This window comes from Phalacrocorax carbo, chromosome 2 (assembly GCF_963921805.1).
Source record: "Phalacrocorax carbo chromosome 2, bPhaCar2.1, whole genome shotgun sequence".
NCBI classification, from domain to species: domain Eukaryota; kingdom Metazoa; phylum Chordata; class Aves; order Suliformes; family Phalacrocoracidae; genus Phalacrocorax; species Phalacrocorax carbo.
In genome coordinates this window covers 119,538,277-119,564,554 of record NC_087514.1, presented here as the reverse complement: position 1 = coordinate 119,564,554, position 26,278 = coordinate 119,538,277, and the positions used below count along the sequence as shown (strand labels likewise).

Below are 26,278 nucleotides of genomic sequence, written 5' to 3'. Positions count from 1 at the left end.
GTGATAAAAATGTAAGCTTGCTCTTTAAATGATTTTTTCATAAATACCCTGTGGGCTAGCCTTTAAATTTTTTAGTAAATATCAAGTTTTACATACAAATATATGACATGAAAGACAAACTACATGCCCACTCAAAACTAGGGTTTTTTAAATCAGAGGTTTGCATTGTTGCCATTAGGGGGCAATGAAGCAGTTTACTATAAGGTTGCAAAACATTCTGAAGAGTCAGATGGTTCATCATCCTCCAACTGAAGGATGCTCTATGAATTTACAGTAAATTTGTCATTTGGAACATATTTACTATGTTGCAAATGCTTACTGCTTCATTAAATATTATTATGTCTCCTGTAATGGGCTCCTGTCTTCAAAATACCATTTGTATGTATGCTCTTCTTTAATGTAAGCTTTATGGCTCTGTTCTAACAAATCTACTTGTTTTGTCAGCCTGTTTGATTATTCCATGTGTAACTTTTGTAATAGCAACACTTTTTTCCTCACAGATGAGCCCAGAAGTAAATCATGGATCTGGGATTCGTGTCTTTAGTGGAACAAATCAAAACTAACTTGTTCACAGCATTCCAAAATCAACAGGTTTTCTCCCAAATTCTAGACCTGTGAAATACAACTTATGGAAATAAAGGGTTTACGTATACCCAGCTTAGCTAAAAATAACCCAAATAAATAAATTCAATGGAGGTAGCAATCTAGTGCAGAAGTCCATCAAAATGTTATTTCAATATAAAATATATTTAGCTACACTAAGCTGTTACTTTGACAGCTGGATGTTACGTCTGACTATTTAATCTTCAACTTCTGGAAAAGTACCTCTTGGCCATGCACAAATATATATTTTAAACTGTCACTGAAGAGGAATGTGTCCACATAACTTAGTAATATTCATAATAAATTCACAGTATCACTAGTAAATAATTAAAATTAATGAGAAACAGAAGTGTTCACAGATTATATTTCTTTAGTTTAACTAAAAAGGTGCTGCCAATATAAAAAATATAATAATTGGCCCAGCTACAGTAAATCACTTGGTATGTAGTACATACTCAGACAATGCTCTGGACAACAAATAAATAAATAAATCCCCAAACAGCCCTGCATGTCGTATCAATATTTAAAAAAATACAACTCTTTCTATCTTCCTCAGGCTACATAGTAGAGCTGTTCCACCAATTCCTCTTTGGAAAAAACAGTGCTATCAGCAGTGCTACTACAGGCAGACTATGAAGCAGAAAAACAGCTAAATAACTACATCTATCTTCCCACACTCTCCATGCTGCTACACAGCACATGAAAAATCTCCTTTCATTAATTATGCATATAGTCGAAGTGCCGACCCAGCAGGAGCTTGCTGCGATGCAACTTCACTTTAGGTCTGCACATGAGGAAGTAGCAAGAGTTACCAGAATTCAAAAGTAGAGCAATGAGGGTGCTGTTCGTGGCAGCTGGATGTTACACCGGACTATTCTTACCGGTAGAAAAACACTGTCTGTCTGCATGTGGAAATACTCAGTGTATCGCCAGGGAGGGTACACTCCATGCAAATTACCACAGTCTCAGGGAGAGTCATGGTAGGCTGTCATTCTTGACAGCATCCTCCACTAAGGGCTATCTTCAGGTCCCCAGCTGAACATTTCCTCTGGGCCCTGCACCCATAATCCCCTTTCATGCCAACTTCTGCCCCATGCCTCATAGCTCCTGTGCTTACACAGCTGTGTCTACACATCCTGCTCTTGTAGACCTCCTGGGATGGGAGCAATCAAACGCCACATTTTTAGAGCAATTCCTAGTCTACCCTGAGCTGTGCTCAGGCCAGAGCACGGGCACAAAATCAGGGCAGCCCAGGGGTTTACTCCACCTTCTGCAAAGGCAGTTAGAAGCTAGAAGCACCAGAGTTTCCAGCCTCTTCCTTCCCTTCTGTTATGGGAAGCGGGCTGTCCCACCCGATGGCCCTGCACCTGCAGCCCTCACCTGTCCGTGTTGTGAGGGTCAGTATACCTCAGGTAATACCAGGCAGAATCAACAAATGTATCCATGGTATCGATTTCCCGCCGTGCTGCTGCCTTACATCTGAGCAAGAAAGAAGGAGAAAAGCTATTTTTAGATAAGTGACAAGCTTGGAAAAAAAACAACCATGTACGTTCAGAGTGGCCATGAAGATATTTAGATTGAAAACTGAACGGGTCTGAACAGTCTGAAGAGCAATATGTTTAGAAGAAGCCTAACAAAAGAAACAGGGCCCACTCTCCTTCCCTCTCCCTCCCAAACCAAACAAAATGCAAACCAAAAAGAAGCCTGAACAGCTATAAGGAACATCCAGCAATAGCAGAAAACGGCACCGCACCGGACAGCCCTCTCCGTCGTATGTTCGTGGATTTTTTTAGAATTGTCATTTTAAAATAAATGAAGCAAGTCTTAAAGCACAGACAAGGGTACTTTGCCATAAAGTTAATGGGAACTCAATGTTGGAATGGGAAAATATACACTATCACGCTCATTAGGTACTAGCAGACAAATAATTTTATAATCATTCAGCAGATGGAACAGGTGGTTGCCTCACTGATTGTACACAAAGGTTTCTGCAGATTCTGTTTAACATCTCTAGAAAAAATGACATTATCTTAATTTCAGCTTTCTCTGAGATGTAGCGAATCTCTTCTAGACCTCGTAGCACAATTTTTGTTTACTGCAAATCAATTTTTGCTAGGAGTTATATTGGCAGCCCTGAGAAAGTTTTCAAATAAATTTTAGAAGCTCAGGTTACTCTCTACTAGCTTCTTCCTGCATATACATTATTTGTTTGTAGGAGCCATTAATTGCATTTAATAAACTTCCACTTGTTCTAAAATGATCCCTCTTTAAAACTCTTATTGTTAAAACAATGGGATTTTTCTAATATAAATAAAACTTTGCAACCTGTGACAAACTTGCACATAAATACCACTGGCTATGTGTAACAAATGTATGCAACTTATAAATGTTTGCAAATTTAAATGTATGTATATGTGTCATAAATATACATGATAAATGGATCCCGGCTATTTCATATTTTCCAACTGCATATTTAGTCTGTGATCAGGCTTGATAATTGAGCTGCAACATGTATCTGCCTGTCTGCCTGATACTTCTGCCTGGCTTGCTGAGGCAAGTTTAGGACAGTATCACCAATTAACATTTTCCTTCTCTCTGTCTCTGCCCCAGGTCTTTCATTAGTCTTTCAGTGGGAATAATGTAGTGAAGAAATTTTACTTCTAACTGCTTTTTAATATAGATTAACATTTTATTAAATTTTACATACAAGCACAGACTTGGCCAATGTAAAATAAGACTGTATTATATTGAAACAGAAAGGCTTTTCAGTCAAAAGCAAGAATACTTTACAGTCATTGAACCATAATTATACCTGCTTCATGCCTCTGATGTTGCCTGTACTCTAAATGGACATGGATCACTGAGACACAGACAGCATGGGCATCTTTCAAAATTTATACAACAGAAACAATACTGTAATCTCATTAGACGATCTTCAGACAACTCACACAATTACCTGGACCTGTATAACAATTAATAACTTGAGCATCTCCTCCCATTTATGATTGCTTACATTATTGTCACTCAAATGCTCACAGACTTTGTATCTTTCCATCTTGCTTTCCTTATTAATTTTAGATATTAAATGCAACCAATGAAAAAAACCTATTACTGGAGAGAAGGACTGAAGGAAGGGATGACATAATTTCTCAGAGCAAGGAAAACCAAGGAAGACTGCACACACAAAGGCAATAGCTCAAAGGATTTGAAACTGTAGCAGGCATATGGATGAGCAATACTGGAGACAGCTGTCAAATAGGTGAGAATTAAGCAGCCAAATAAAGGTGAAAATTAAAAAAAAAAAAAGTGAATTTCATCAAACTACCACATTTTAGGCTAAGAAACTAATCCTGTATGACTATTTCTGACTAAACAAATGCCCTTGATTAACGTCTAAGAAGGGCAGTCACAGAAACCATAAGGATTTGCTATATATCAAAAGTACCCTGTTGCCTGGTAAACAACAAAATAATTTTTGAATTAAGGTCAGGAGGAAGCCAGAAGCGCAGACAGTGACTTTCAGTAACATCAGGAAAATTTTTCAGTTGAGATTAGGAATCGTAGACGAAGGCATTTCTAGGGATTTTACTCTAGGGATTTTACAAGAACCTGTGGTTCTTGTTTAGTAAGGCTTCCCTGCAAGGGTTGCACTTTAAGATACACTAACTATATGTAATTTAAATAGGCACATCTGAGAAGAAATTTTCTATGTGGAAATATGGAAGTAAATGTGTGTTTTACATAAAATACACGTTATCAGCAAAGGCCAAAATACATGTTCCCAGAGAACCACAAAACGAATGTGCATAAGCGACCTAATTAGAAACAAAAAACACACTGATACTCTACCCTGCAAATGTTAAAATACAGTGAGACGTTATGAAACTGCTGCATTATTAGTAAGAGTCCTAATGCCATTTATATATCTGATCCCCCTGCGTGGCAGCCTGATAACATACTTTCCCCATTTGGTCAGTCTGTTAGCAGCAGCGTTGCATTGCGCTGCTGCTGAAAAACTTCTGGGATAACTCATGATCTACCAGTTCTTCTGCAGAACCTGTATGCAAACTCCAGTGTACAGAGTATCTAAGCAGTGCTCAAGATTAGTCAACTGATTTTCATGACATATCTCTCACTACTTAATTTAGGCTGTCTTATTTCTTAAACAGCTCAACTACAAACAAATATTACAATACTGACAAAATGCATATACTTACTATCTCCTTCAGAATTAACGTGCTGTCATCTCTAATATACAGTGAATGTGATTCTTCATGATAAAGAATTATATAGCTGATGAAACGCTTTATTGTTGGACTATTGCTAAGAAAATGAACACCATGTTAGTTTACTTAACAAAATTGAATACTTCAAGAATCTTTATAAGCTTTATATGAACTCTGCTGGTGAAAGATAATGAAAATTCTTGTAGTAAATGAGGGGAATTACTCTTAAGAAATGGAGGGCAGGAAGAAAATAATTCTCTTCTCCATTTTTTCTTTCCTCCAACTTAAAAACAGTGAGCATTGCTTCAGCTTGTTCATGAAGAAATAACAGTGGGTGTCTCGGTTGCAAAAAAGGAGTTTTACAGAGTATATCAGAAAAAAACCCTATGCTGGGTCAGACTAATCATTCTGGAGTAGTATCCTGGCTCAGAGCGGTCAGTTGTCAACACATAAAGAAAGAGCACAAGAAACAGGCTGGTACAATGCGATCTCTCCCAGTCTGCAGTAAATGCAGCATTTGCTTACCTCGGACAGGAACAGTTCACCCATTCTGGAGCAGTTTCTAAAGGTGAGGCTCCCTTTCCTGTGAAGGTGGTTACGCTGGGCAACACCACAGGTAAGTCTTCATAAGGTACGGGGACAGTGCCACATGTCTGGCAGTGAATGATAGGAATAGGTGTTCCCCAGTACCGCTGTCGAGATATTAACCAGTCTTTTAATTTGTCACTTGTTAGGTCTCCACCTATTCCTTTATTTCTGGCCTGCTGGGTAATAGCTTTTAAAGCCTCCTGACGAGTCATGCCTGTTATCTGATTAAAACAAAGAGAAGCAGAAGAGAAAAATACATATTTGCTGTCAGTGAAAATGCAAGAACAGACAAAAAAGTCACAAGTGCAATTTCTGAGAGTCAAAGTTTGAGCTTCATATTAATTTTCCCCTTCCTGCTGCTTAACATCCTTCTATCCAAGAGGCTATTCACATACCAGTTACCTGATTCATTTAAACCCTCTTCATCAAAGGGTAATGTTCTTGATGGCCTGAATAGAACAACCTTGAGAAAGAGCCCTGTAGACCCCTTCAGCCTTTATTGGCTCCTATTTGCATTTACTGCCAATATTTTAATGACCTGCTGTATGCTGAAACTTTCAGAACATCACCAACACAGGGCAGAGACTGAGGAAATGTGGATGGTGAAACAGCTTGCTTTCTCCTGTGTTCTTCTAGTCTTGCCTTCAGATAACATCTTAACCACTTGGACCCTACCTGTCATGTAACAGCATATGAGCTTTGTGCCTGCTATCAAATGCATTTTTTGAATACCTGTAACACCATATATGTTTCATATTTAAATATACAATTTCTTTGTCACTTCATGCGGATATGTTACCAGCAAGGCTTATGCTACATTTCAATGAATATGTGGAGGCTAATATATGAATATTTAGCTTAAAAATTATTGAGATGATGAAATAAGAGTCAACTTTTAACATGAGATCAATTACTCAATTTCCATTATAAAACTTGGACCAATACTGTAGCTTCTTCTCCTGCACAAAAGGGAAAAAAAACCTCACTTTATTGCTACAGAAGAGCCAACATATTTCATCATTAAATTAGCCATAGAAATTTGGTAGCATAAGCCTGGCTTGATTCTTTTTTTAAAAAAAAGGGGGAAAAAAAGCCTTTAAACACACAAATCTTTAGGCACCATCATGGTTTTAGCACTCCTGATTTAGTCTGCATTGTTATTGTAAATTGACGATAACTCCCTACTCGTATACCCACCTGCCCAGAATTAATGACTTTCTCCAAACCATTTGGCAATGTTTCAGTGACTTCAGTGAAAGAAATGCCCAGATTCTTAGCTACTGCAGCATCTTCTGCACTTGTACTAGGTATTCCTAGCGGGGGGAAATTAAAAAAAAAAATTAGTTCTGGGATTGCCTAACATGGATATCAATCATCAATTTGAGGATGAGGATAAACCATTTTATTTCTATGACACTCTCTTTATAATGACTTACGTTTGCCCAAAGGAGTTTAAATATCTAAGAACAATAAAAATATTTAAATGCTCTTTAACTAGTGAAATTCAAGCAGCAATAATTACAAACACATTTTCTCAGTTTCTCTGTAGTCCAAGTATTACTCAATGGCCCACTGCAGAAAAGGTTGAAAATTAGATGGTTCAGAAAACGCCTATAAGTAAAGCTACAAATTTGGATAAATAATAACGTTTTCAATACAATTATATTATCTGAATATAATATATTTAAATAATGAAAATTTAAATTATATTTGCTAATATGAGAAATAAATTCTAAAAAACCAGCCTAAATAGTCATCTTGTTTCAATAGTAAATTTAATCTCTTTCTAATTTCATGGTTTATTAAAACATACCACACTACAACAGTCTCTATCATTACTATCCCTCTAACTTAATATGAAAGATATTATTTGTTTATAATGTCAGGAAAACAATTCAAATAACGTCAATTTTCTATTTGGAATATAACTACTGAGAGCACTTCCTACTGCTGTTCAAGTCATCCATAGAAGTCATAGTATTTAAGGCCCCTGATGCTATCTCTCCTTTTGCATCTATTTATTTGGGACAGTCATACGTCTTGAATGCAGGTTCCTCTTCTAAGCCACATAGGCTTCTTTTTATTATAGCAATTTACCAAGCACCATAAAATGACACATTATCTTTAAATATTTCTTACTCATATTGATAGATGATGACATCTTCCCTCTGATTTTGCTGCATGTATTTTGAAAGATACTTTGTTCTACTTTGGAGAACTGCCTCTCAGGGCCAGTTAAGAAATTTCTTAACTTTATTACCACATGTATTCTGAAATAACATTAAGATACTAACAGATTTATTATCTCCACAGGGAGATGCATCTTCCTACATATTTTTTTTCCTTTCAGTGATAATTTATTTAATATTGTGAACAATCTTGCACACTTGCTGTCATCTTTAAAAGGCAAAGAAGCTTATTTCAACAAAACAATGCCAATGTTATGTTGGTGAAAAGTACAGACAAAACTCTCAAAAGATTGCTGAGCACATTAGAATTATTAACATATGAAGTACTTCATTCAAAACCAGTTTAACAATCATCTTTGTTCAGGCAATGAAATGCCTGCTATACATTAACTCTGTCAATATATGGAAGTTTGGAAGCAGGTAACTAAAGAAAACCAAGCAAAACTGCCCCGTGACAAGTAAATCCCCAACTAGCAAAATATGGAATTGCTATTTTATCTTTCTAGCACATGTATGCTCTTGCCATTTCAAGGCCCTATTATAGAATATATATATCTTAATTTGTCAGAGAGCCCTGCAGCCTGCAACAGGTGGCTTCACAATATGCTGTACAAATGGGAAAAAAGCAGGCCCCACTCTTTGGTCTTCCTTTTTCTGAAAAGATGATGCTATCAATGTACATTCACAAAGCTCAACAGCTGGCATCCAGAACTTCCTGGGAAAAGCTGGGCTGTTTCCAACAGACATAAGGCCAAGATACGTGCCAGTGAGCAAGCTGGAAGCTTTTAATGAAAAATGTGGTTAGTTATCTCAATTATTTGGCTTCTCTTCCATGAGCAGAGGTTCCAGTTCTCAAAAACAGATTCATTCCTGAAGTGTAAGATGCAGGCATGTTTTAAGTAAGGTATAGAGCCCAAGTGAATAATTTCTATCAGCCTTGTGAGAGTCATCCAAGACATTTGTGCAGTGTCAGCTGGTTTTACTCAGTCCAGTTGTTGTGCAGGAACAGCCAACATTGGCAGTGGTGTAGAGGAGAGAGGAGTAGCTGCAGGGCAGGAAGGAAGTATCAACAACAGGGAAGCAAGAAAAGGGACTTCAGGGGAAAGAAGAGATAACAAATTATTTCCTATTAGGACTGGCACAGAACATTGCCTACTCATTGCAGCTGAGATGAGACCACAGCAAAACACAACGGCAAACAAAAAGCTTGGTGGGTGCTACTTATGAAGATACACTTTGCAGATTAAAATGGACACAATTTTTAGAAGTTAGTAAAATTTCTGATTTTACATGAAGCACAGTCACATCATCTAACCATATGTACCTTACTGCCTAAGTTGAGGGGCTAGGCTTCCTACACAGGAAATGAGCTGTGTTCCCCAGGGCTCAGTTTTGGGGCCAGTCTTGTTTAATGTCTTTATCAATGATCTGGATGATGGGATCGAGTGCACCCTCAGTAAGTTTTCAGATGATACCAAGCTGGGTGGGAGTGTTGATCTGCTCAAGGGTAGGAAGGCTCTGCAGAGGGATCTGGACAGGCTAGATTGATGGGGCAAGGCCAATTGTATGAGGTTTAACAAGGCCAAGAGCTGGGTCCTACACTTGGGTCACAACAACTCCAGGCAACGCTACAGGCTTGAGGAAGAGTGGCTGGAGAGCTGCCTGGCAGAGAAGGACCTGGGGGTGCTGGCTAACAGCTGGGTGAACATGAGCCAGCAGTGTGCCCATGTGGCCAGGAAGGCCAACAGCATCTTGGCTTGTATCAGGAATACGGTGGCCAGCAGGAGTAGGGAAGTGATCGTGCCCCTGTACTCGGCACTGGTGAGGCCGCACCTCAAATGCTGTGCTTGGTTTTGGGCCCCTCAGTACAAGACAGACATTGAGGTGCTGGAGCGTGTCCAGAGAAGGGCAACGAAGCTGGTGAAGGGTCTAGAGAGCAAGTCTTATGAGTAGTGGCTGAGGTAACTAGGGTTGTTTAGCCTGGAGAAGAAGAGGCTGAGGGGGGACCTTATCACTCTCTACAACTACCTGAAAGGAGGTTGTAGAGAGGTGGGTGTTCGTCTCTTCTCCCACGTTACTAGCAATAGAACGAGAGGAAATGGCTTCAAGCTGCATGAGTGGAGGTTTAGATTAGACATTAGGAAAAATTTCTTTACTGCAAGAGTGGTCAGGCATTGGAATAGGCTGCGCAGATAGGTGGTGGAGTCGCCATCCCTGTAGGTATTTAAAAGATGTGTAGACATGACACTTCAGGGCATGGTCTAGGAGACATGGTAGTGTTAGACTGATGGTTGGACTTGATGATCCTAGAGGTCTTTTCCAACCTTAATGATCCTATGATTCTAAGCTGCTTCATAGGATGACTTTGAGAAAAGAAGCCCACTCCAGGCGATGCAGAGTATCCTCTTGCAATGCCCTTTCCCCTCCATTTATGGATGCTCAATCCTATGTTAGATGCCTAAATTATGGGAACACTTCCTTTAGAGATAAAGGGTCCAAGATAACTGTCTAAGACTACCTGAAAAGAATTATTTCCTATCTGATTTTACTGATCTCAAGATAAATAATATCAGATAAAAGTCAAACTTGGAAGTTTCATATATTTACTGTCTGAAACATTTCTCTGTAAGGATTCATATAGTTTATGTAAACATAAGACAAAAAACAAGCTAAAAGTTTGGGCTGTTTGCAAAATGTTTATTCTGTTTTGATTAAGAATGGTGAGAGACAGCCAAATACACACTTACTGTAGGTAATCAATCCTCTTAAAATATGCAGATCCTCAAATTATAGCTCATTAAACATACTAATTTTATAATATTTCCATTAAAATTTATCATCCTGTAAATCTCTCCCCCCAGCCAGATTCCACATAGCTACATTTCCCTTCCTTCTTCCCTAATGAAGAACAGTAATGAAGAACAGGATTCCAAAGTCTAGAAGAGAGCCACCATATTCAAAGATTTGCCACAACAGTATCTGGTGCTCCAATACTGCAATTGAAAACTGTACTATTTCACTTACACGTTATATGTCACATACCTATTTTAGTATCGAGAAAATTATCAAAATCGCTTTTTGCTGAGATGACTACAGGAATCTCCTGATTGGTAAGCAAATTCACAGCTGTCACTGAAGTAAGCGAGTCTGAAAACAAATTTAATGATCACAGTAAGTAAAATACGATAGATAATGCGCTAACAACATTACTTACTACTAAACTCTGTTTATCTTAAACATGTATGAAATTTAAATTAGAATTTTGTCTAATTAAGAAAGAAAATGAAAAGCCTTATCACATTTCTAAAAACTTCAGATGTATTAAAATCTTCAGCAAGTCTGACTGATAGATTTTTCATGTTTAGAAAACATACTTATAACAAATACCTGAATACAAATGGAATAAGATTTGGACTATAATAACAAAAATAGTGAGCCCTTGACAACTATTTGTGTGCTGCAGAGTTGTATGAAGTGGCTCTAGTAAGCCTGGGATTATATACTAGCAGACATTCCAAAATGAAGGGGAAAAAAAAATCCAGTTATTCAGATGAAACTGAAGAGGCACATATATACTACACTTATGATTTGCTTTCTTATAGAAGAACTACAAAGCAAGAGAAATATTGACCAGTGTAAAAAAAGAAGCCTAAATAACCAATTGATTTCCAAACAGAATATTCATATTCATATTAGAGATAAGGAACCTAACGTCCACAGGGAAGTGGATAGAGAAGAGGAGAGAATCAAGGGTGATAAACTGAAATTGATTTACAACGTGTAGTTTTGGTGGCTCGGCAAGAAAAAAGTCAAACTTGAATACTGCAAGTTTTGAGAATTGAAAGCCCATATCTCAGTTTGAACCTGTTTCTAACTTTTCAGGTGCCTTTAAGTTGCTGATAATTTAAATAATTAAATAATCAACATAATTAAAATACAGACTGCTAAGAGCTTCCTTTCACCTAGCTTCATAGCTAAGCTGAGGAAAGTCTCAATCATGTATTGCTATGCATAATATCTTGAAATAAAATAACAGCATTTCAGAGATTAGAACTAGTATATCTCATCAGTCTTGTTAATGCAAACAATATATTTATTTATTTATTATTCTACTTTTTCAAATTTCAGGTCTCTGAGATACCCGTATGCTATATAAAATTTCGCACATTCAAACTGCATATAGCTTTCCTCCTCTGTTTAAAAAAATGTACAAAAGAAATTATTCCACTCTTTAAAAGCAACTAAGCTTTTGCAACTAAGCAAAAAGCCTCATGAACAGGATGGTGAGTGGGTAGGACAGTCTGCTTTTAAAAATAACTTCTCTCTTCCACCCAGCAATAATTTTAATTTTATGCTGGAACCCAAAATAATAACTCCAGTTTATGAAGGCACTATTTCTTTTGCACATTTGCTCATATCATTATTGTAATAGCTGTAAAGAGATGATATTACAGTTAAAAACATAAGAGAGCATATGCATAGTATTATCATGAGATAATGAACAATGTAAGGATCAAATCTTTATCTCAGATACCTCACACTGTCAAAACTAGACTTACCAGATTCTAAATTAACCTAAATTTTGCTAGGCTAAAAAAAATTATTAATGTTTGAAAACTGGTTGCTCACCTCTATTTAAATAACAATAGCCTAAAATACAGAGGTGTACTCCAAGAATAAAGGTATTAGAACTTTAATCTATTTTGCCATGCATCTTTTTTTTCCTCTCCTAGAAAACATGAAAACATACTCTGCTAATTATTTAAATGAGAACACAGTGAAGAAAGGGAGTTACAAGACTATCTCTGCTGAAAAGAAAACAATTAAAATTTTAATGTCACTGGTGAATGTTTTAAAAAAATCTTGCTTAATGTGAAAATATGGTGTATCCAAGGCCATCAAAAATTCCTTTTTACTTAAATGCCATTGTTGGCCCTTCACAGGTACCATGGCTTAAATGCAAATCTGAAAGTCCATGTTGAAATTCTCCTTTACCTTATCTTCTTTGGAAAATACCAATCCGTCCCTTTGAAATGCTCAAGAAACAGTAAGAAATATCAACCAATTTCAACTGAAGAATGCATACAGGCATATTTACGAGTAGCAGGAGTACACAACAATAGCAGAGTTACAATTCTGGAATGGTGTCCACTTTAAAGCCTCTTTTTCAAGGTCTTATGGACGTCATTATTCCGGATGAGAGTTTCGTAATTTAGCTCAACCAAAAGGTGACATTTATTGCTAACAGACGCAGAAAAAGCCTTTCAAGTATTTTCACATAAAAACAATATACAAATATATTGTAGTCCTTATTAAAAACAAGTTTTGCACCTGTGTGATTTAGCGTAAAGCACAAGATCCAACAAAGACACAGGCACGTACAAGGATGTGCGTTTCTGGGGTTAGTGCCTTGATTTGACTGAATTGTAAGAACTGCAAATTTCTTCCTTTGTTCCTTAATAAAAATTCTCCAAACTTTGCTCAGCTCTGAGACAAGGGCTCTACACACTCAGCACATTCAGGCTCCATTTTTTTCTGCTAGCAAGCAGACTTTATTAAGGTAATAGAAATGAAGCACTGAAAAATAAAGCAGGTTTTGTTCAACCGTCATGATTTCCCACAAGATTCCTGCTGTGTTGCTGTTGACATCAGATGTTACATACACAGTGAAACCACATGTTTAACAGTTAGGAGAAAGTAAATATTGAACACCAGCCTGAAGTGGAAACAAAAAATTTTCAGTATTGTTGTTATATTTACCCTTATAATTTTCAGGTTTTCCAAACAACAAAAAAATAGTTGGCCTGGGATGCTAAATAAAGGCAGAATTGGTGGTAGGAGACTTCAGGACAATCAACACCAAATTAAGAATTACCTCTTATTTGAATCCTCTGTACAAGTCAGGACCTGCCACAGGGCTACTCTGAATTTACTTCGTTAGAATCTTGTATTAACTAAGGATATGCACAGCAGAGTATTGTTTTGCTATTTATCAATGATCCACTTTGCTATGTACTAATGATCTCTTGCCCTCTTTATATTGCCTATGACAGGAAGAGATCATCGTTGGTTCAAGAGTTGGTTCTCCTGTCTTTGTGCTAACGACAAATTACTGTTTAGCCATGCAATTTTCCAATGGGCTGACACAGTCAAGAGTTGGGCTGTTCACTACTGGTACATGAGGAAAGAAGAATCTGTTCCATTGCTTTTATATACTATGATGTCTTTCAGCCATTATAAAAGGAGGAATTCTAATGTAGCTGCTGTTACGGTATCTGAAGCCAGGACAGGCTGATGTGATACTGTTTGACATATACGAAGAATCAGAAGACCTGTTCCCACTCAACAGGAACAGCTCATGCTCTCAGCTTGACGCACATTCTCTGAAATAATTCTCTAAAATTGTTACTCTTCTACAACAAAATGCAGCATGAGAAAACTATCACCTTTCCCTGGGATGAATTCTCTCTGAAAGACTTCCTTGAGGCTGCTATTCCCATGCAGCAGTCTGTGAGTCGGTAAGATATACAAATGGGAAGCTCCATAAATGGCTTCAGGTGTATAGGTGTAAGCTGCTAGCTTCTCTTCTGTTACTTTACCATTAACCTGAAAAAGAGCAGAAAATATCCCTGATGAACTTATTTTTTTCCTCCAGTGGAACTGCAGTGGTTTTAGATTCCTCTTCCTTTTTATGCAACCAGCAAATAGCTATCACCCTGTAGAAATATACAATTCTGAATAACAAAGCCAGATGCATTCCCACTGTAGGGAGCTTCCAGAATTGAATCTTGACAAAATTTACCTTAAGACCTTGAGAAAGTTTCTTCAGTTTATCCAAATATATTAAAAAATATTTATATTCTAAAATAATTTATAATATTACGTTGTGCTACTAAGCTAGATTCAATCCCTGGTTAAGTAACCTGGAATCCTTCTGTTCCCTTTTAATATGCAGCCCCTGTTTCCAAGAAACGGAAATGAGATGTTACCTCTGAAACCTAAAGAGAATTTAAGATTCTCTCAGCTTCCACACTTTCCACCACACTTCTCTGATTAAGTCATTGCTGCAACTTATGTACAGGAATAGAATAATAGAAGGCGGGACAACATTAAAACAACTGGACATAAAATGAGAGTAAAAAACCCAGAAGACTGCTTAAGAATTATCACCCAGCACTATCAACAGGCTTTATATTTTAGGCCAATTAACTGTGGAGTGTATGGGGGTCTTAGGAGATTTTTCTACCACAGGTACTGATATACATTTTCAGAGACAATTGACAAAAACAACTTAAACACAAAAATGCACCTTCTAGCGCTGTGCAATTCAGAGGTATTAAGGAAGTTTAAGCTGTCTCAATTTGAGGTTCCCAAAAATTCAGTATTTTAAAATGAGAGGTCACTTTTGAAATGTTAGACCATAGTATATGAGCACAATAAAGCTTTGAAGCCCAAGGGCTGAAATTCCATCAGGGTCTCTGAAAATCTCTTCTGTCAGTATGATATTCAAAAAGCTTTTTGCACCTCTTCTGAAGGACTACAGATTTTACCATGTTTCTCTAGATAGTTATAATTCTCTTAAGGTTTCTGCTTCCTTCCTCTCCCTTCTTTCTATCCAGACTTCTCTGTAGCTCCATCACTGCCTAATTGTCTGGTTTTCATTATTTTAATTACTGTATGTAATAAATGAAGTAACGGACAAATATCAGTGAAGTGGCTTGCCTGAGGTCAGACAGAGAAGGTGCTGCGCAGAGCGGAGCTAAAGCCCAGTTATATCCCAGCTGACTTGTGCAATGCCACTTGATACTGCTCTTGGTACTGCTCCCCTAAATGTCCTGGCTTTCAGGAATGCTTATTAGCTGGTGTGTATTTTGGCACAAATACACACAGCTAATTTGCATCCGATGTTGCACTTAAACACACAAACCCTTTTCTAAGGAGGACAGCAGGGAGTATCTCTTCAACCCACAAGTGTTGTTCTTCAGGATCTGTACTGATCTGGGCATGAACATATAATAATCTTTTTCAGTAGGTTTCAAGCTTTTTAGATCTGAAAATCCATTCCCATCACACCTTTCAGGGGATGCAGTTAGCCCAACCAAGACAGCAGCATTGAAATTTCTGATTTACCTTTAGCATGAAGTCAAGAGAGCATCCAACACAGTCACCTATCCAATTTGCTTGCATTTCTTTTATACCATACCACTCAGGGAGATCGGACAAAGCATCAAACATAGCCTGATAGAATAAAAGGAAGAATTAGAACATTCAGCTTTTGTCAGCATACAAATTAAAACTATAGGCTTAATTATAACTAACAGCAAAATGGTACAGTGCTGGTAAAAACATAGGAAGAGGTGTTTTTATACTGCTACTGCCCCAAATTCATCTCTCTGAGAACAGAATTAACATAGCGCAAGCCAGAGGTATGACATCTCCAACAGAAAACCTACTGTTATTAAAAGAGGCCTTCCTTTTGAATGGACTAAACCTTAAACAAACAAAACCCTTTGATGAAAACAAACACAGAAAATATTCCCAGTGGGTATAAATTGTGGGAAGCGTAAGTGACCTAATGAGCTGAACAAAACTTCTGACACATAAGAGATGTGCTTGCAGGTATGAAGCCTGCATTTGGATTAGTTGCTTGAGACAATAGCCTGGAGATGGCAGTCTGACAAAAGACATTTACATGTCCTAAAATTTTCAAGCTCTGACTTAAAATGGCAAAATAAGAGTTTTCAGCTGCCTATCTCTTTTTCATATTTCATACTGATATTTTACCAAGCACAACAGGCTGTAAAATTGGGTGGGTTCTTTAAGTTATATCATCCTGTAAAAAAAAAACAAACCCAAACCCATATCATAATAGAAGGGTTAATATTAAACTTAAAAAATATATTATAATAATAGTATAATACATTATGCAGCAGAGGAGAAATGGTGTTGGCTTCTTCATTAGTCAACCTGTAACTTCTATGTATATTTATACTCAGCAAGAGATATATCCCTACATTTACATGCTTTCTAATGTATGGCATAGAAGCATTAGAGACTATTCCGAGTCAACTAGTATTTGCCTAAACCATTTGCAGAGTATGCTTTTAATAAAAGAAATCCATAAAAAGGTGAAGACGTACAAAGGAATTGATAACTCAAAGCTCATCACATTTTTCACTTCATAACACTTCACATTTGCATTGTGAATACTCCGTGACTGTCCAAAATCTTCACTTTGGCAGAAGTGCCGCCAGAGGCATGAGTCACTCAGACAGATGGTGGATACGCAGAACAATTACAGTTAAAAACTAAGAGAAAAGCAACATGGTGAATAATTTTTCTTTCAGCTGTGACTCTCAACATCAAATGGGCAAGCTCTTTATTATCTCATTAATTGGTAACAACCTGCAAAGATGGACAGTAGCTATATTATGTGCTGCTCAAATTAAATAGTGGGTAGTTAGATAGTTAGCAAATATACAATTCATTCTTTTTCAACCCTTGTGTTTTAACCACATTCTTAAATATTTTCAGAGTGAGATGCATAAAAGATGTTACTTTCTAGTTACTGCTCTATTGTATATCTATCATTCAAAACACAACAAAGGGCATGTTCTTCATAAATCATAATATTACACTACCACTTGGGATTAGTATCGCTTTCTACATCCTTAAGAATCAAGTTCATTTTCTGATGATTTATAAATAAAAGAATAGTAAGGTTTTGGAAGGTTTTTAATCATACTGTAACTTTAATCAGCTGTAGCTCACAACTGCAAGTATACTAAATCAGAGAATTCCAAGTTCTCATTATTAATTTTAGTGTTCTAGAGACTACTGAGATTTATCTGTCATGAATAATCCATGTACATATATACCTACAAAAGAATAACAAATAACGAGAGAGATATATAGATATACAGATATATATAGACACAATATTTGGATACATTCTTTGTAAGAATTTTATTCATTTTAGGAAGGATAAAATTATGCCAATACACACAGACCGGCTGGACACATTAGCAGATTTTAATAAATTCTCCTGGTTGGATATCCATCCAAGTCTACATTAGATTTTGCTGGCAGAAGCAGCTAAACGTGCATGTGCTCTGCTGAAACTGTACAGTCAGTAATTGCCTGCCAGCTAAACTTTCTAGATGTTTTCCTACTGCGGGATTAATACATCAAGATCCTTAATACCAGTGTGATAATGATTTTAACTCTAGTTAGTTGGCCTTATTAGAAGCTATAGGCTACAGTTTGACTTAGCCCAATTCTTCTCTTGATAACGCAATTGCTTCATGCACCTAAATACAATAAGAGGCAAATTAGCTTCACCTGAATGAAGACAACAAAACTTATTCTGCATGACGACACAGCCTAGCAGAGTTTGCAAATGCAAACCCTTCACATCTTAATATGAACATGAACAGCTGTATAACATGATTAAAACAAAACAAAACAAACTTAAAAATTTTCAGTATGGATTTATGATTTTCTCTTCTTTGTAGTCAACACACTATTTTGGTTTCTTGTCAAGGCTATGAATAAAAAGTGAAGTAGAAAATGAACAACATGTAAAATACAAACACTTTACATCGTGTTACAGAGGCAAAAAAATACACAGTATGTATAGCGCTAGCATGTTAGTAAGTGTTCCTGGATGGTAAATTAACTTAGGATACTCACTAACAGGAAAGTAGAACAGCACATTAATTCTTACACACATTAATGCATTGTACATTCAAAATTCATCCATGCAAAGTAGGAGGTTTTTAAAAATTGCTTAAGGGAAGCCTTTTTTAAAAATGTAATTTTCAAATCCAATTGCGCTACAGCCTGCAGCAACATAAATCTATAAATATACATTAAAACTATTATTAATTTTAAGAAGTTATATGTAGTCTGTTTGGACATATGAAACTCTCAAATTGAAGCTGACCAATGCTAGCATAGAAATTCCTGAATGTTATAAATTAGCCTTTGAAAAGTTAATACTGAGCTCCATGAATTTTGCGTCCACGTTCTTTTTTAAAATCACTGCCCTGTTTGGTAAAACGTTTTATGAATCATTAAAGTAGTCCCATAATTGTGCTCCAATTTTTATTCTGCAATTACTGATAGGATTCCTTAAACAAAAAATTCTGACGCTTAAGGGCATGTACATAACTCCTAGTCTTCTGTGCCACAAGTTTGTTAACTAGGTAACACAGAAAAGACAATCAACAAGAAGATTCCCAGCACGTAGGCAAATAAACAAAAGTAAAACCATGTTGGATTCTGCAAGGGACAAAGAACAAGAGTAATTCAAGACCTTACTATCCAGTAAGCAGAGAGTGATAAACTTATCAAAGAAATTCTATTTTCAAATTTCTGATGATGACTTAACAGTGAGAAACTTGGAAGCATTAGGTAGCAGAGTCTTTCTACTTTCACTTTTCATGTCTCAGGAAGAGATGATAAAACTTAAAATGCAAACATCTAATTACAGGAGAAATTACTCCTGTTTTAAACAAACACAAGTCAAGGTAGAGCATAAATGCATTTTGGCAGTCTTTCAGATCTGAAGATAGACAGGCTCAGGAAAAAGCTAAAGAAATCAAAGCTACATTCAGGGATGAGAATGACTTCAAGGCTCTTATAACCTTTAGGAAAGCTTGACTTAAGTGCTGGGGAAGTTGAAGACTGAGGATAAAGTAATGTTTCCCAGGACTTCTTTAGTCTTCCAGAACACTTAGAAAATTCTGGCACAGCCAGAAGATGAAAGTCAACCAGTCCAGATGATCAGAGTCACAAAAAACAAGATGAGTTTGCTGAAAATTCATCACACACGATGACCAAGCCTGAAACTAGAAGTAAAGCATCTGGAAGTGGAAAACTGAGCTCACATATCCAGCAGCTTAGTCTGTTGAAGATTCATAGGGAAACAGAACTTCAGTTTAGCAATCTTCACACAGAAAAAAGTACATAAAATCCAAGAACAGGAGTGCTTTACAATTTCCCAAGAGTATCTCAGTCCCCTTCCTGCTTGTAGTTCAAAGGAGGAGGATTCTGCTGAGCATCTAAAACATTCAGTCTCTGACTTTGGGAACTAAAATTTTTAGTATGATCAATGGCTGCCACTAATTTCATACTTAGTGAGAAGATTTCAACTCCTCCATGATAGTAAATGAAATATAGTGAAAAATTGAAATATAAACTATCAAGTCAAATGTTTAGTCTTTTTTCAGTAAAGACACTTTAATGAAGTTTGACAAATTTGCAACATAACAACAAGATAAAATAAAAAGCTCAGCCAAAGATTTAATTTCAAAAGCATTCAATTAATTAGCAAAATAAAATTTTCTTCACTAAATTAAAATAAAATTAAAATAAAAAGCTCTGCTTCTGAGGAAGAGTAGAAGAAATATTCAAGATCTGTTTGGATTAAAATGAAATTCTTCACTTTATTTGATCAAGCTCCCAGAAGAGTAACCTAATATAAACTAAAGATTACACAAAATCATTTAATACAACTTAATATATTAACTAAAGTACAGGAAATTAAACTTAGGCTGGTCACTTTTTTATTTTGCACTCTATTGCACAGTTCCAACTGTGATTATACAGTACAGCTTCTGCTGGTATTTAATCTCTTCTTGTTTCTTTTCTTTTTTTTTTTTTACCTTCAGTAGTTTCTGCCTGTACTATCGTAAGTCACTCTTGACTCTTATTTCCCATGTGTGAAGTATACTGAGAACGTACATTAAAAAGGAGCAATAACACAGATACTGTGTGTGCTTAAAATTATTTTAAAATTCTTTCTCATAAATGTCTGAACACTTGGAGTTTTTCCCTTTCTTTGTCATAAAATTTATGGTCAACAAACACCACTGGTTTGACTATGTCAATCGAGGCAAAGAAATTAAACCTCAAAAGCAAAAAGTAAAGTCAGCGTTCCTCTCCAGATTTGCTCTCCAGAGTTGTTCTCATTGTAGCAATTACCAAAGAGAAGATATTCCCTTTCCAGTATAATGAACCATATCTTTGGGATAAATGAGTAATTGATTCCATAAATATAAAAGCTCTTTAAAACATGTTATAATTTTTAGTAGCAATGAGCATTCACTGTTTTGATTAATATTATACTAACAGGAACTTAAATTTTTATTGCTGTAGCATCAAAGGAGATACTGCATTTAAACTAAGGTGAAAAGATCAGCCTGGTCTGGATATCCACAAAAAGTTTCCTGTCTTGCCAAGCTGACAAAACAGGTGTAATTTTTTTTTATTAATGAAGTACGAAGCAAGCCGTGGAGACAGTGCTTTTGGTCCCTGTCCACAAGAAAGCCCTCAGCCTGACTCAAGAGGAAGAGTTTCAAAGCGAAGTTTATCAGACCCATTCTGTTGGAAGAAGACAACTATGAGCTAGACCCCAAGTGTGGTAAGTGAAAAAAATCACACATCAAGCATGAAAAACTAAACAGCCAGCATTTCTGTTGTCCTCAGTGATGAGGCATTACCTCATGCTATGAAACCCAAAGTACTGTCAAGACTCTTAATACCCTAAAATACAGTACTTCAGTTTCATTCCATTTCATTACTGTTCTGTTTAATATCTCAGAAATATAATAGAAAATTAAAAAATCAAGCAAAACATTATTACGGAATACAATTCCAATTCTATTCAGACCAAACAAAGGGGCTGCCAGATGCAGTGCAAACTAAGATAAAACTGGTACATCTGTCACTGTTTTCCCTTCACAGAGGTAGCACCATGCTAAACATCTAAGTTCCTGTGCTTTGCAGAATGTGAGAAATATTTGTCTCTAAAAGTCTCTATGAAAAAAAAAAACAACTATTAAAAAAAACCCCCAAAAGTACTGCTTATCTGTATGGCAACTGTAAATTAGAGTGGCAGAATTTTGTAGGCCTTGTCACTTTCCCCAGTATTTAAATTAAACATACATATACTATCATATTGCTGTGCAAAATAGGGAGATGACTTTAGGCAAAATTTGAAGTTTCAAAGTTGTTTCTATTTTATTTTGTTCAGAAAAAGATTATTTTTTGTTTATTTGGGTGATTTTTAAAAAGTAAAATATGGAAAAAATATTGTATAAAATTAATTTAGGAAGGACAGGGACTATACAAAGACTAACCTTACAGATTCTCATTTGAGGACTCGGTTGACTATGCATTAAAAAACATAATAGCAATTTACAGGTACACACAGAAAATACTAACATTTACAGATAGATTTTTCCAATGAATCTGCCTACAGATTCAGCTGGGTAACCATGGCAACTAAATGTTTTAGCTTAAACATCTTAAATGCACAGACAACAATTTGAATAATAATGTCATCAGTTAAGGCATTATACTTTTATCAAAGAAATCTGTCAAAGGAAAAATGACAATTAAAATGTCCTTTAAAAATCCATAAAAGCTGCTAGACCATTTCGTATGTACTTCACTGTTTAAAAAATGGGTCATGATTACTTTAGTACTTTACATAACCAAAATGCTTTCTGCTAAGTGTTTGAAGCGTGGTCAATATTTTTGCTCTTTGAAAAAGATTCATTGCCAATGATAAATTGCCATGTGAGCAAACACTGCTTCGTTTGTTTGCATTTTTTATTTCAAGAAAGGACTATGAGCTGGTGCAGTAACAATAAAGAAATCAAAGCAAATCCACAGAATATGATTCCTCTAGACACAACAGAAATGTAAAGAAGAGTGTGTGTGTAGGAATGAAATCACACGAGGTGATTTCACACGAGCCCATTACTGATCATGTAACTCCTTGTTGCTATTTGACTAGTAATTTAAGCATTGCAGATGTATTTATAGTATTTATTTTTATTAAGGTTGTGAGATAAAGGAAAAAACATAAAATGATAAATGGGTGAAAGAGAGGAAGACAGGTGACTAGAAAGATTATCAGTATGGAGTACAAAGAGGTTGAATAATTACAACAAAATAATTTGTGGATGATCCAAGTAGAAAATAAGTTGTATGCATACATATTCAGCCATTATTGCTAGCTGGTAATTTGCATGAACAATTAAGGGATAGCAGATTCATTAAACATATTTTAAATGGAACCTTGTCTATGAAACATGGTTATGAAATAAAGACTTCCATTTTCCTCTAAGCCACAAGGAAAGACGTTACTTACCAGAAATAAAGCTTTTTTTTCAACATGTTTTCCCACTTCATCAACTTAAAGAAAATTCAGGGATAACTTCTGGAAGGAATAAGGAACAGATCTGCAGAGAGCCTTGTTGCAGAAAAAGGGCAAGGAAGGTGGAGCTTTCTGATATTTGGTCTTGAATTTCTGTAAACTTTTCAGAATAAATAATAGTCACCATGGAAGGTGCAAGCAAAAGGTGACCAGAATCAAATGGTTTTCCTCATGAGACAGCAAAACCAGATTAAGACCTCACTGGAGAAAGATGAGTGGGAGAAGTAGAACACACTTAAAGAATACTAACCCTCTTAGTCTAAAAGTAGCCAAAGTGGGAAAACCGTCACGTCTTCCCCAAAAGGCGCAATGATTAAATTACTATCAGATAATCTCTTAGTGCCTCCCATTTTTTAATTTCAAAATAAAAAGCAGTGAAATTTCAGTGGGTAACAGAAATCTAGCCATAAAACTCACTGAAAGACTGATCCACTTAGCGCTCTGCCTTTTCCCAAACCTGGTAAGAACATCTTGCACAAGGAAGGAATAAATCTGCTCTGTGCCTATGAACTTGTCCAAGCTGTGAGACACAGGAAATAGAAGGCCAGGTAAATTCTGATATGAATTCTGGCAGTACGGCTCAAAGACCTAAAAGCTACTCTATACTGACAGAAAGTGTAAGTCTTCGGATCAGACTGATTTTGACCACGCTAATCTGGCCCCATCTTGCCTTAGCCTTCTGGAAACCTTCAAAAGAAGCAGAACTAAAAAAAAAGATGTTCTATAGGCAATTGACTCAGAAATAGGGAATAAAGACCTCAGGGCCAAGCAAGTTCTGGAATGGCAAACTTCTATTTCTATTGTTTTATTAATACAAAAAAAAAGTTGACTGAGGATTTGAAATCCCCAGTGCCATTAAAGATACTCTTTATAATGCCCTCTCAGTTTTCGCATTTACAGGAGTCTGGCATATAGAGTACCATAAGTAACCTTCACCACATAAACCCAGCTCGGATAAAAATTCTCCTTATTGCTGTAGCATCCTGAGCCTTCAGGTACCTGAAAATAACTGCAGAGAAGGTGGTATACACATATTCATGGTGAGCCCCAAACAACTGAAGAAAAAGCAGAGAGATCTATAAAGAACCTGGTATTATTCTAGAGAGGTATGTTCATTGGCAAACAGTCAGATAAGGATAAAGAAACCTAACTGTTGTACTCATTTATCATTAGAAGCACAAATACATGAAGTCTCTGAACAGCAAAGACCTTCAAGAAAAGGAAGTTGTACTGGTATTGGTTCTGGTTCGTGATGTAAGCCAGGTAAATCTCTTTATGGAAATGAGTGTCTTCAAGATCAAGAGACATGAAATATTCCCCCCTGCTGAAGTGGAGATATTATCACCACTAATGTTATCATCCTACGGTCATATAAGTGATTAAAGATTTTTAGTTTCTTAAAGTTAAAGACATGTCTCTATCCTCCATACCTATTAGTACTAGCTCTGTAAAATCTGGACCCTCCACTCCGAGATGAAAGGCTCTGTAAATCATATAGGTAAATGAACATCCCTCTCTCAATAAAGCCCAGTCTCCAGGCAAGGGTTTTTGAAAAGAGGTCAGGACGAAGGCTTGAGGAATAGGCTAGGAAGAATGACGGCTGTAACCATGGTGTTCAACACTATGCTATTTAGGACAATATGGATTCAGATCAATGTCAACAGCTTGAATCCAAAGAAAAAGTATACAAAAGAAACAGATTTAGAAGGAAGGACTCATGTCTCTTACCGCTCCTTGAAAAGTACTGGGATGACTACTGTAAGGAGTGAAGAAATGTGTGCAAAGTTGAGTTCTGAGGATAATTAGACAAGATATTCAGAAAGAGGAGCCAAAGTTGTAGCATTTAAGATCTGGCTTCTGTCAAAATGCTGTTGTGAAGCTTCCTGGTTATGTCAGGGTGGGCACTAAGTCTCTAAGAGATTGAAGCACTTGTCCAGTGTTAGCTCAGAGAGCCTCCCTCTGATGGACAACCTTCAGTTGCGGCTTGCAGTTCATGGGCTACTCAGAGCTGTATGGCCAAAAGACTCTTCTTCAGGAAGTAAGACACAAAATGCTGTGTTATCTAGCCTCTTGTAACTTCAAAGAAAAATTGAGGACCAAAAAAGGGAATTTATTTATCTTCACTTTCCAAAGCCAGAAATCCATCTAATATCAGATATTGGACTTAGAATAACAGAGCCTGGTAATCTTCTATTCTCTTTTGAAGGTCTGGGGCAGGGGGAAGGGGTATTTTTTTCCCCTCTACAACCAAATGTTTAAAGCCCTTGCCAAAAGAAGCAGAGTGAGACTGTTCAAAATGTGCCAGAACCACAGCAACAAAAATGGGAAGGGTGAGTAAAAAGGAAAATCCAAACCACCTGCTGATACTTGGTAGCATCTGTCACTGTACAAGAAGTGGGAAGTTGGCAATGCTTGCCAAAGCACTTGAGTTGGAAGCAATATCGCATCATTCATTGACCTGGTTGTATCAGCTAGCATAGACCCTACAGAGTATCAGTCATTCACAGAAGAAAATTTGGGGGAACCTTTGCAGAGATCTGGAGGGTAGCCAATGTCACTCCAGTCTTCAAAAAGGGCAAGAAGGAGGACCTGGGGAACTCTAGGCCAGTCAGCTTCACCTCCATCCCCAGAAAGGTGATGGAACAGTTAATCCTGGAGGTCCTCTCCGGGCATCTACAGGAAAAGAAGGTTATCAGAAGTAGTCAAGATGGATTCACCAAGGGGAGATCATGCTCGACCAACCTGGTAGCCTTCTATGATGGCATGACTGGCTGGGTAGATGAAGGGAGAGCAGTGGATGTTGTTTACCTCGACTTCAGCAAGGCTTTTGACACTGCCTCCCATAACATCCTCACACACAAGCTAAGGAAGTGTGGGTTAGATGAGAGGACGATGAGATGGATAGAGAACTGGCTGAACAACAGAGCTCAGAGCATCGTGAGCAACAGGGAAAAGTCTGGTTGGAGGTCTGTAACTAGTGTGTTCAACGGGGGTTTGTGCTGGGTCCAGCCCTGTTCAACATATTCATCAATGACCTGGACGAACGGATAGAGTGTACCCACAGCCTGTTTGCTGACGATACCAAGCTGGGAGGAATGGCTGATACACCAGAAGGCTGTGTTGCCATCCAACGAGACCTGGACAGGCTGGAGAGCTGGGCTGAGGGGAAGTTCATGAGATTCAACAAGAGCAAGTGTAAGGTCCTGCACCGGGGGAGGAACAACCCCATGCACCAGTAACAGGTTGGGGGTTGACCTGCTGGAAAGCGGCTCTGTTGAGAAGGACCTGGGAGTGCTGGTGGACAGCAGGTTGACCATGAGCCAGCAATGTGCCCTTGTGGCCAAGAAGGCCAATGGTATCCTGGGCTGCATCAAAAAGAGTGTGGCCAGCAGATTGAGGGATGTTATCTTCCCCCTCTACTCCACTCTGCTGAGGCCACATCT

At 37.1% G+C, this 26,278-nt stretch overlaps 1 protein-coding gene across 2 annotated transcripts in view; it reads right to left on the bottom strand.

The window, feature by feature from the left end:
• The window catches only part of LARS2 (leucyl-tRNA synthetase 2, mitochondrial), a 93,981-nt gene that overhangs the window by 35,354 nt on the left and 32,349 nt on the right, over positions 1-26,278 (bottom strand). For both annotated transcript variants that reach the window (XM_064444090.1, XM_064444091.1), the window contains 6 exons: positions 15,737-15,844; positions 14,053-14,212; positions 10,649-10,753; positions 6,615-6,730; positions 5,355-5,638; positions 1,984-2,082 (listed from right to left, as the gene is read on the bottom strand). In XM_064444090.1, the coding sequence (XP_064300160.1) occupies positions 1,984-2,082; positions 5,355-5,638; positions 6,615-6,730; positions 10,649-10,753; positions 14,053-14,212; positions 15,737-15,844 (872 nt within the window). The remainder of the gene's footprint in view (positions 1-1,983; positions 2,083-5,354; positions 5,639-6,614; positions 6,731-10,648; positions 10,754-14,052; positions 14,213-15,736; positions 15,845-26,278) is intronic.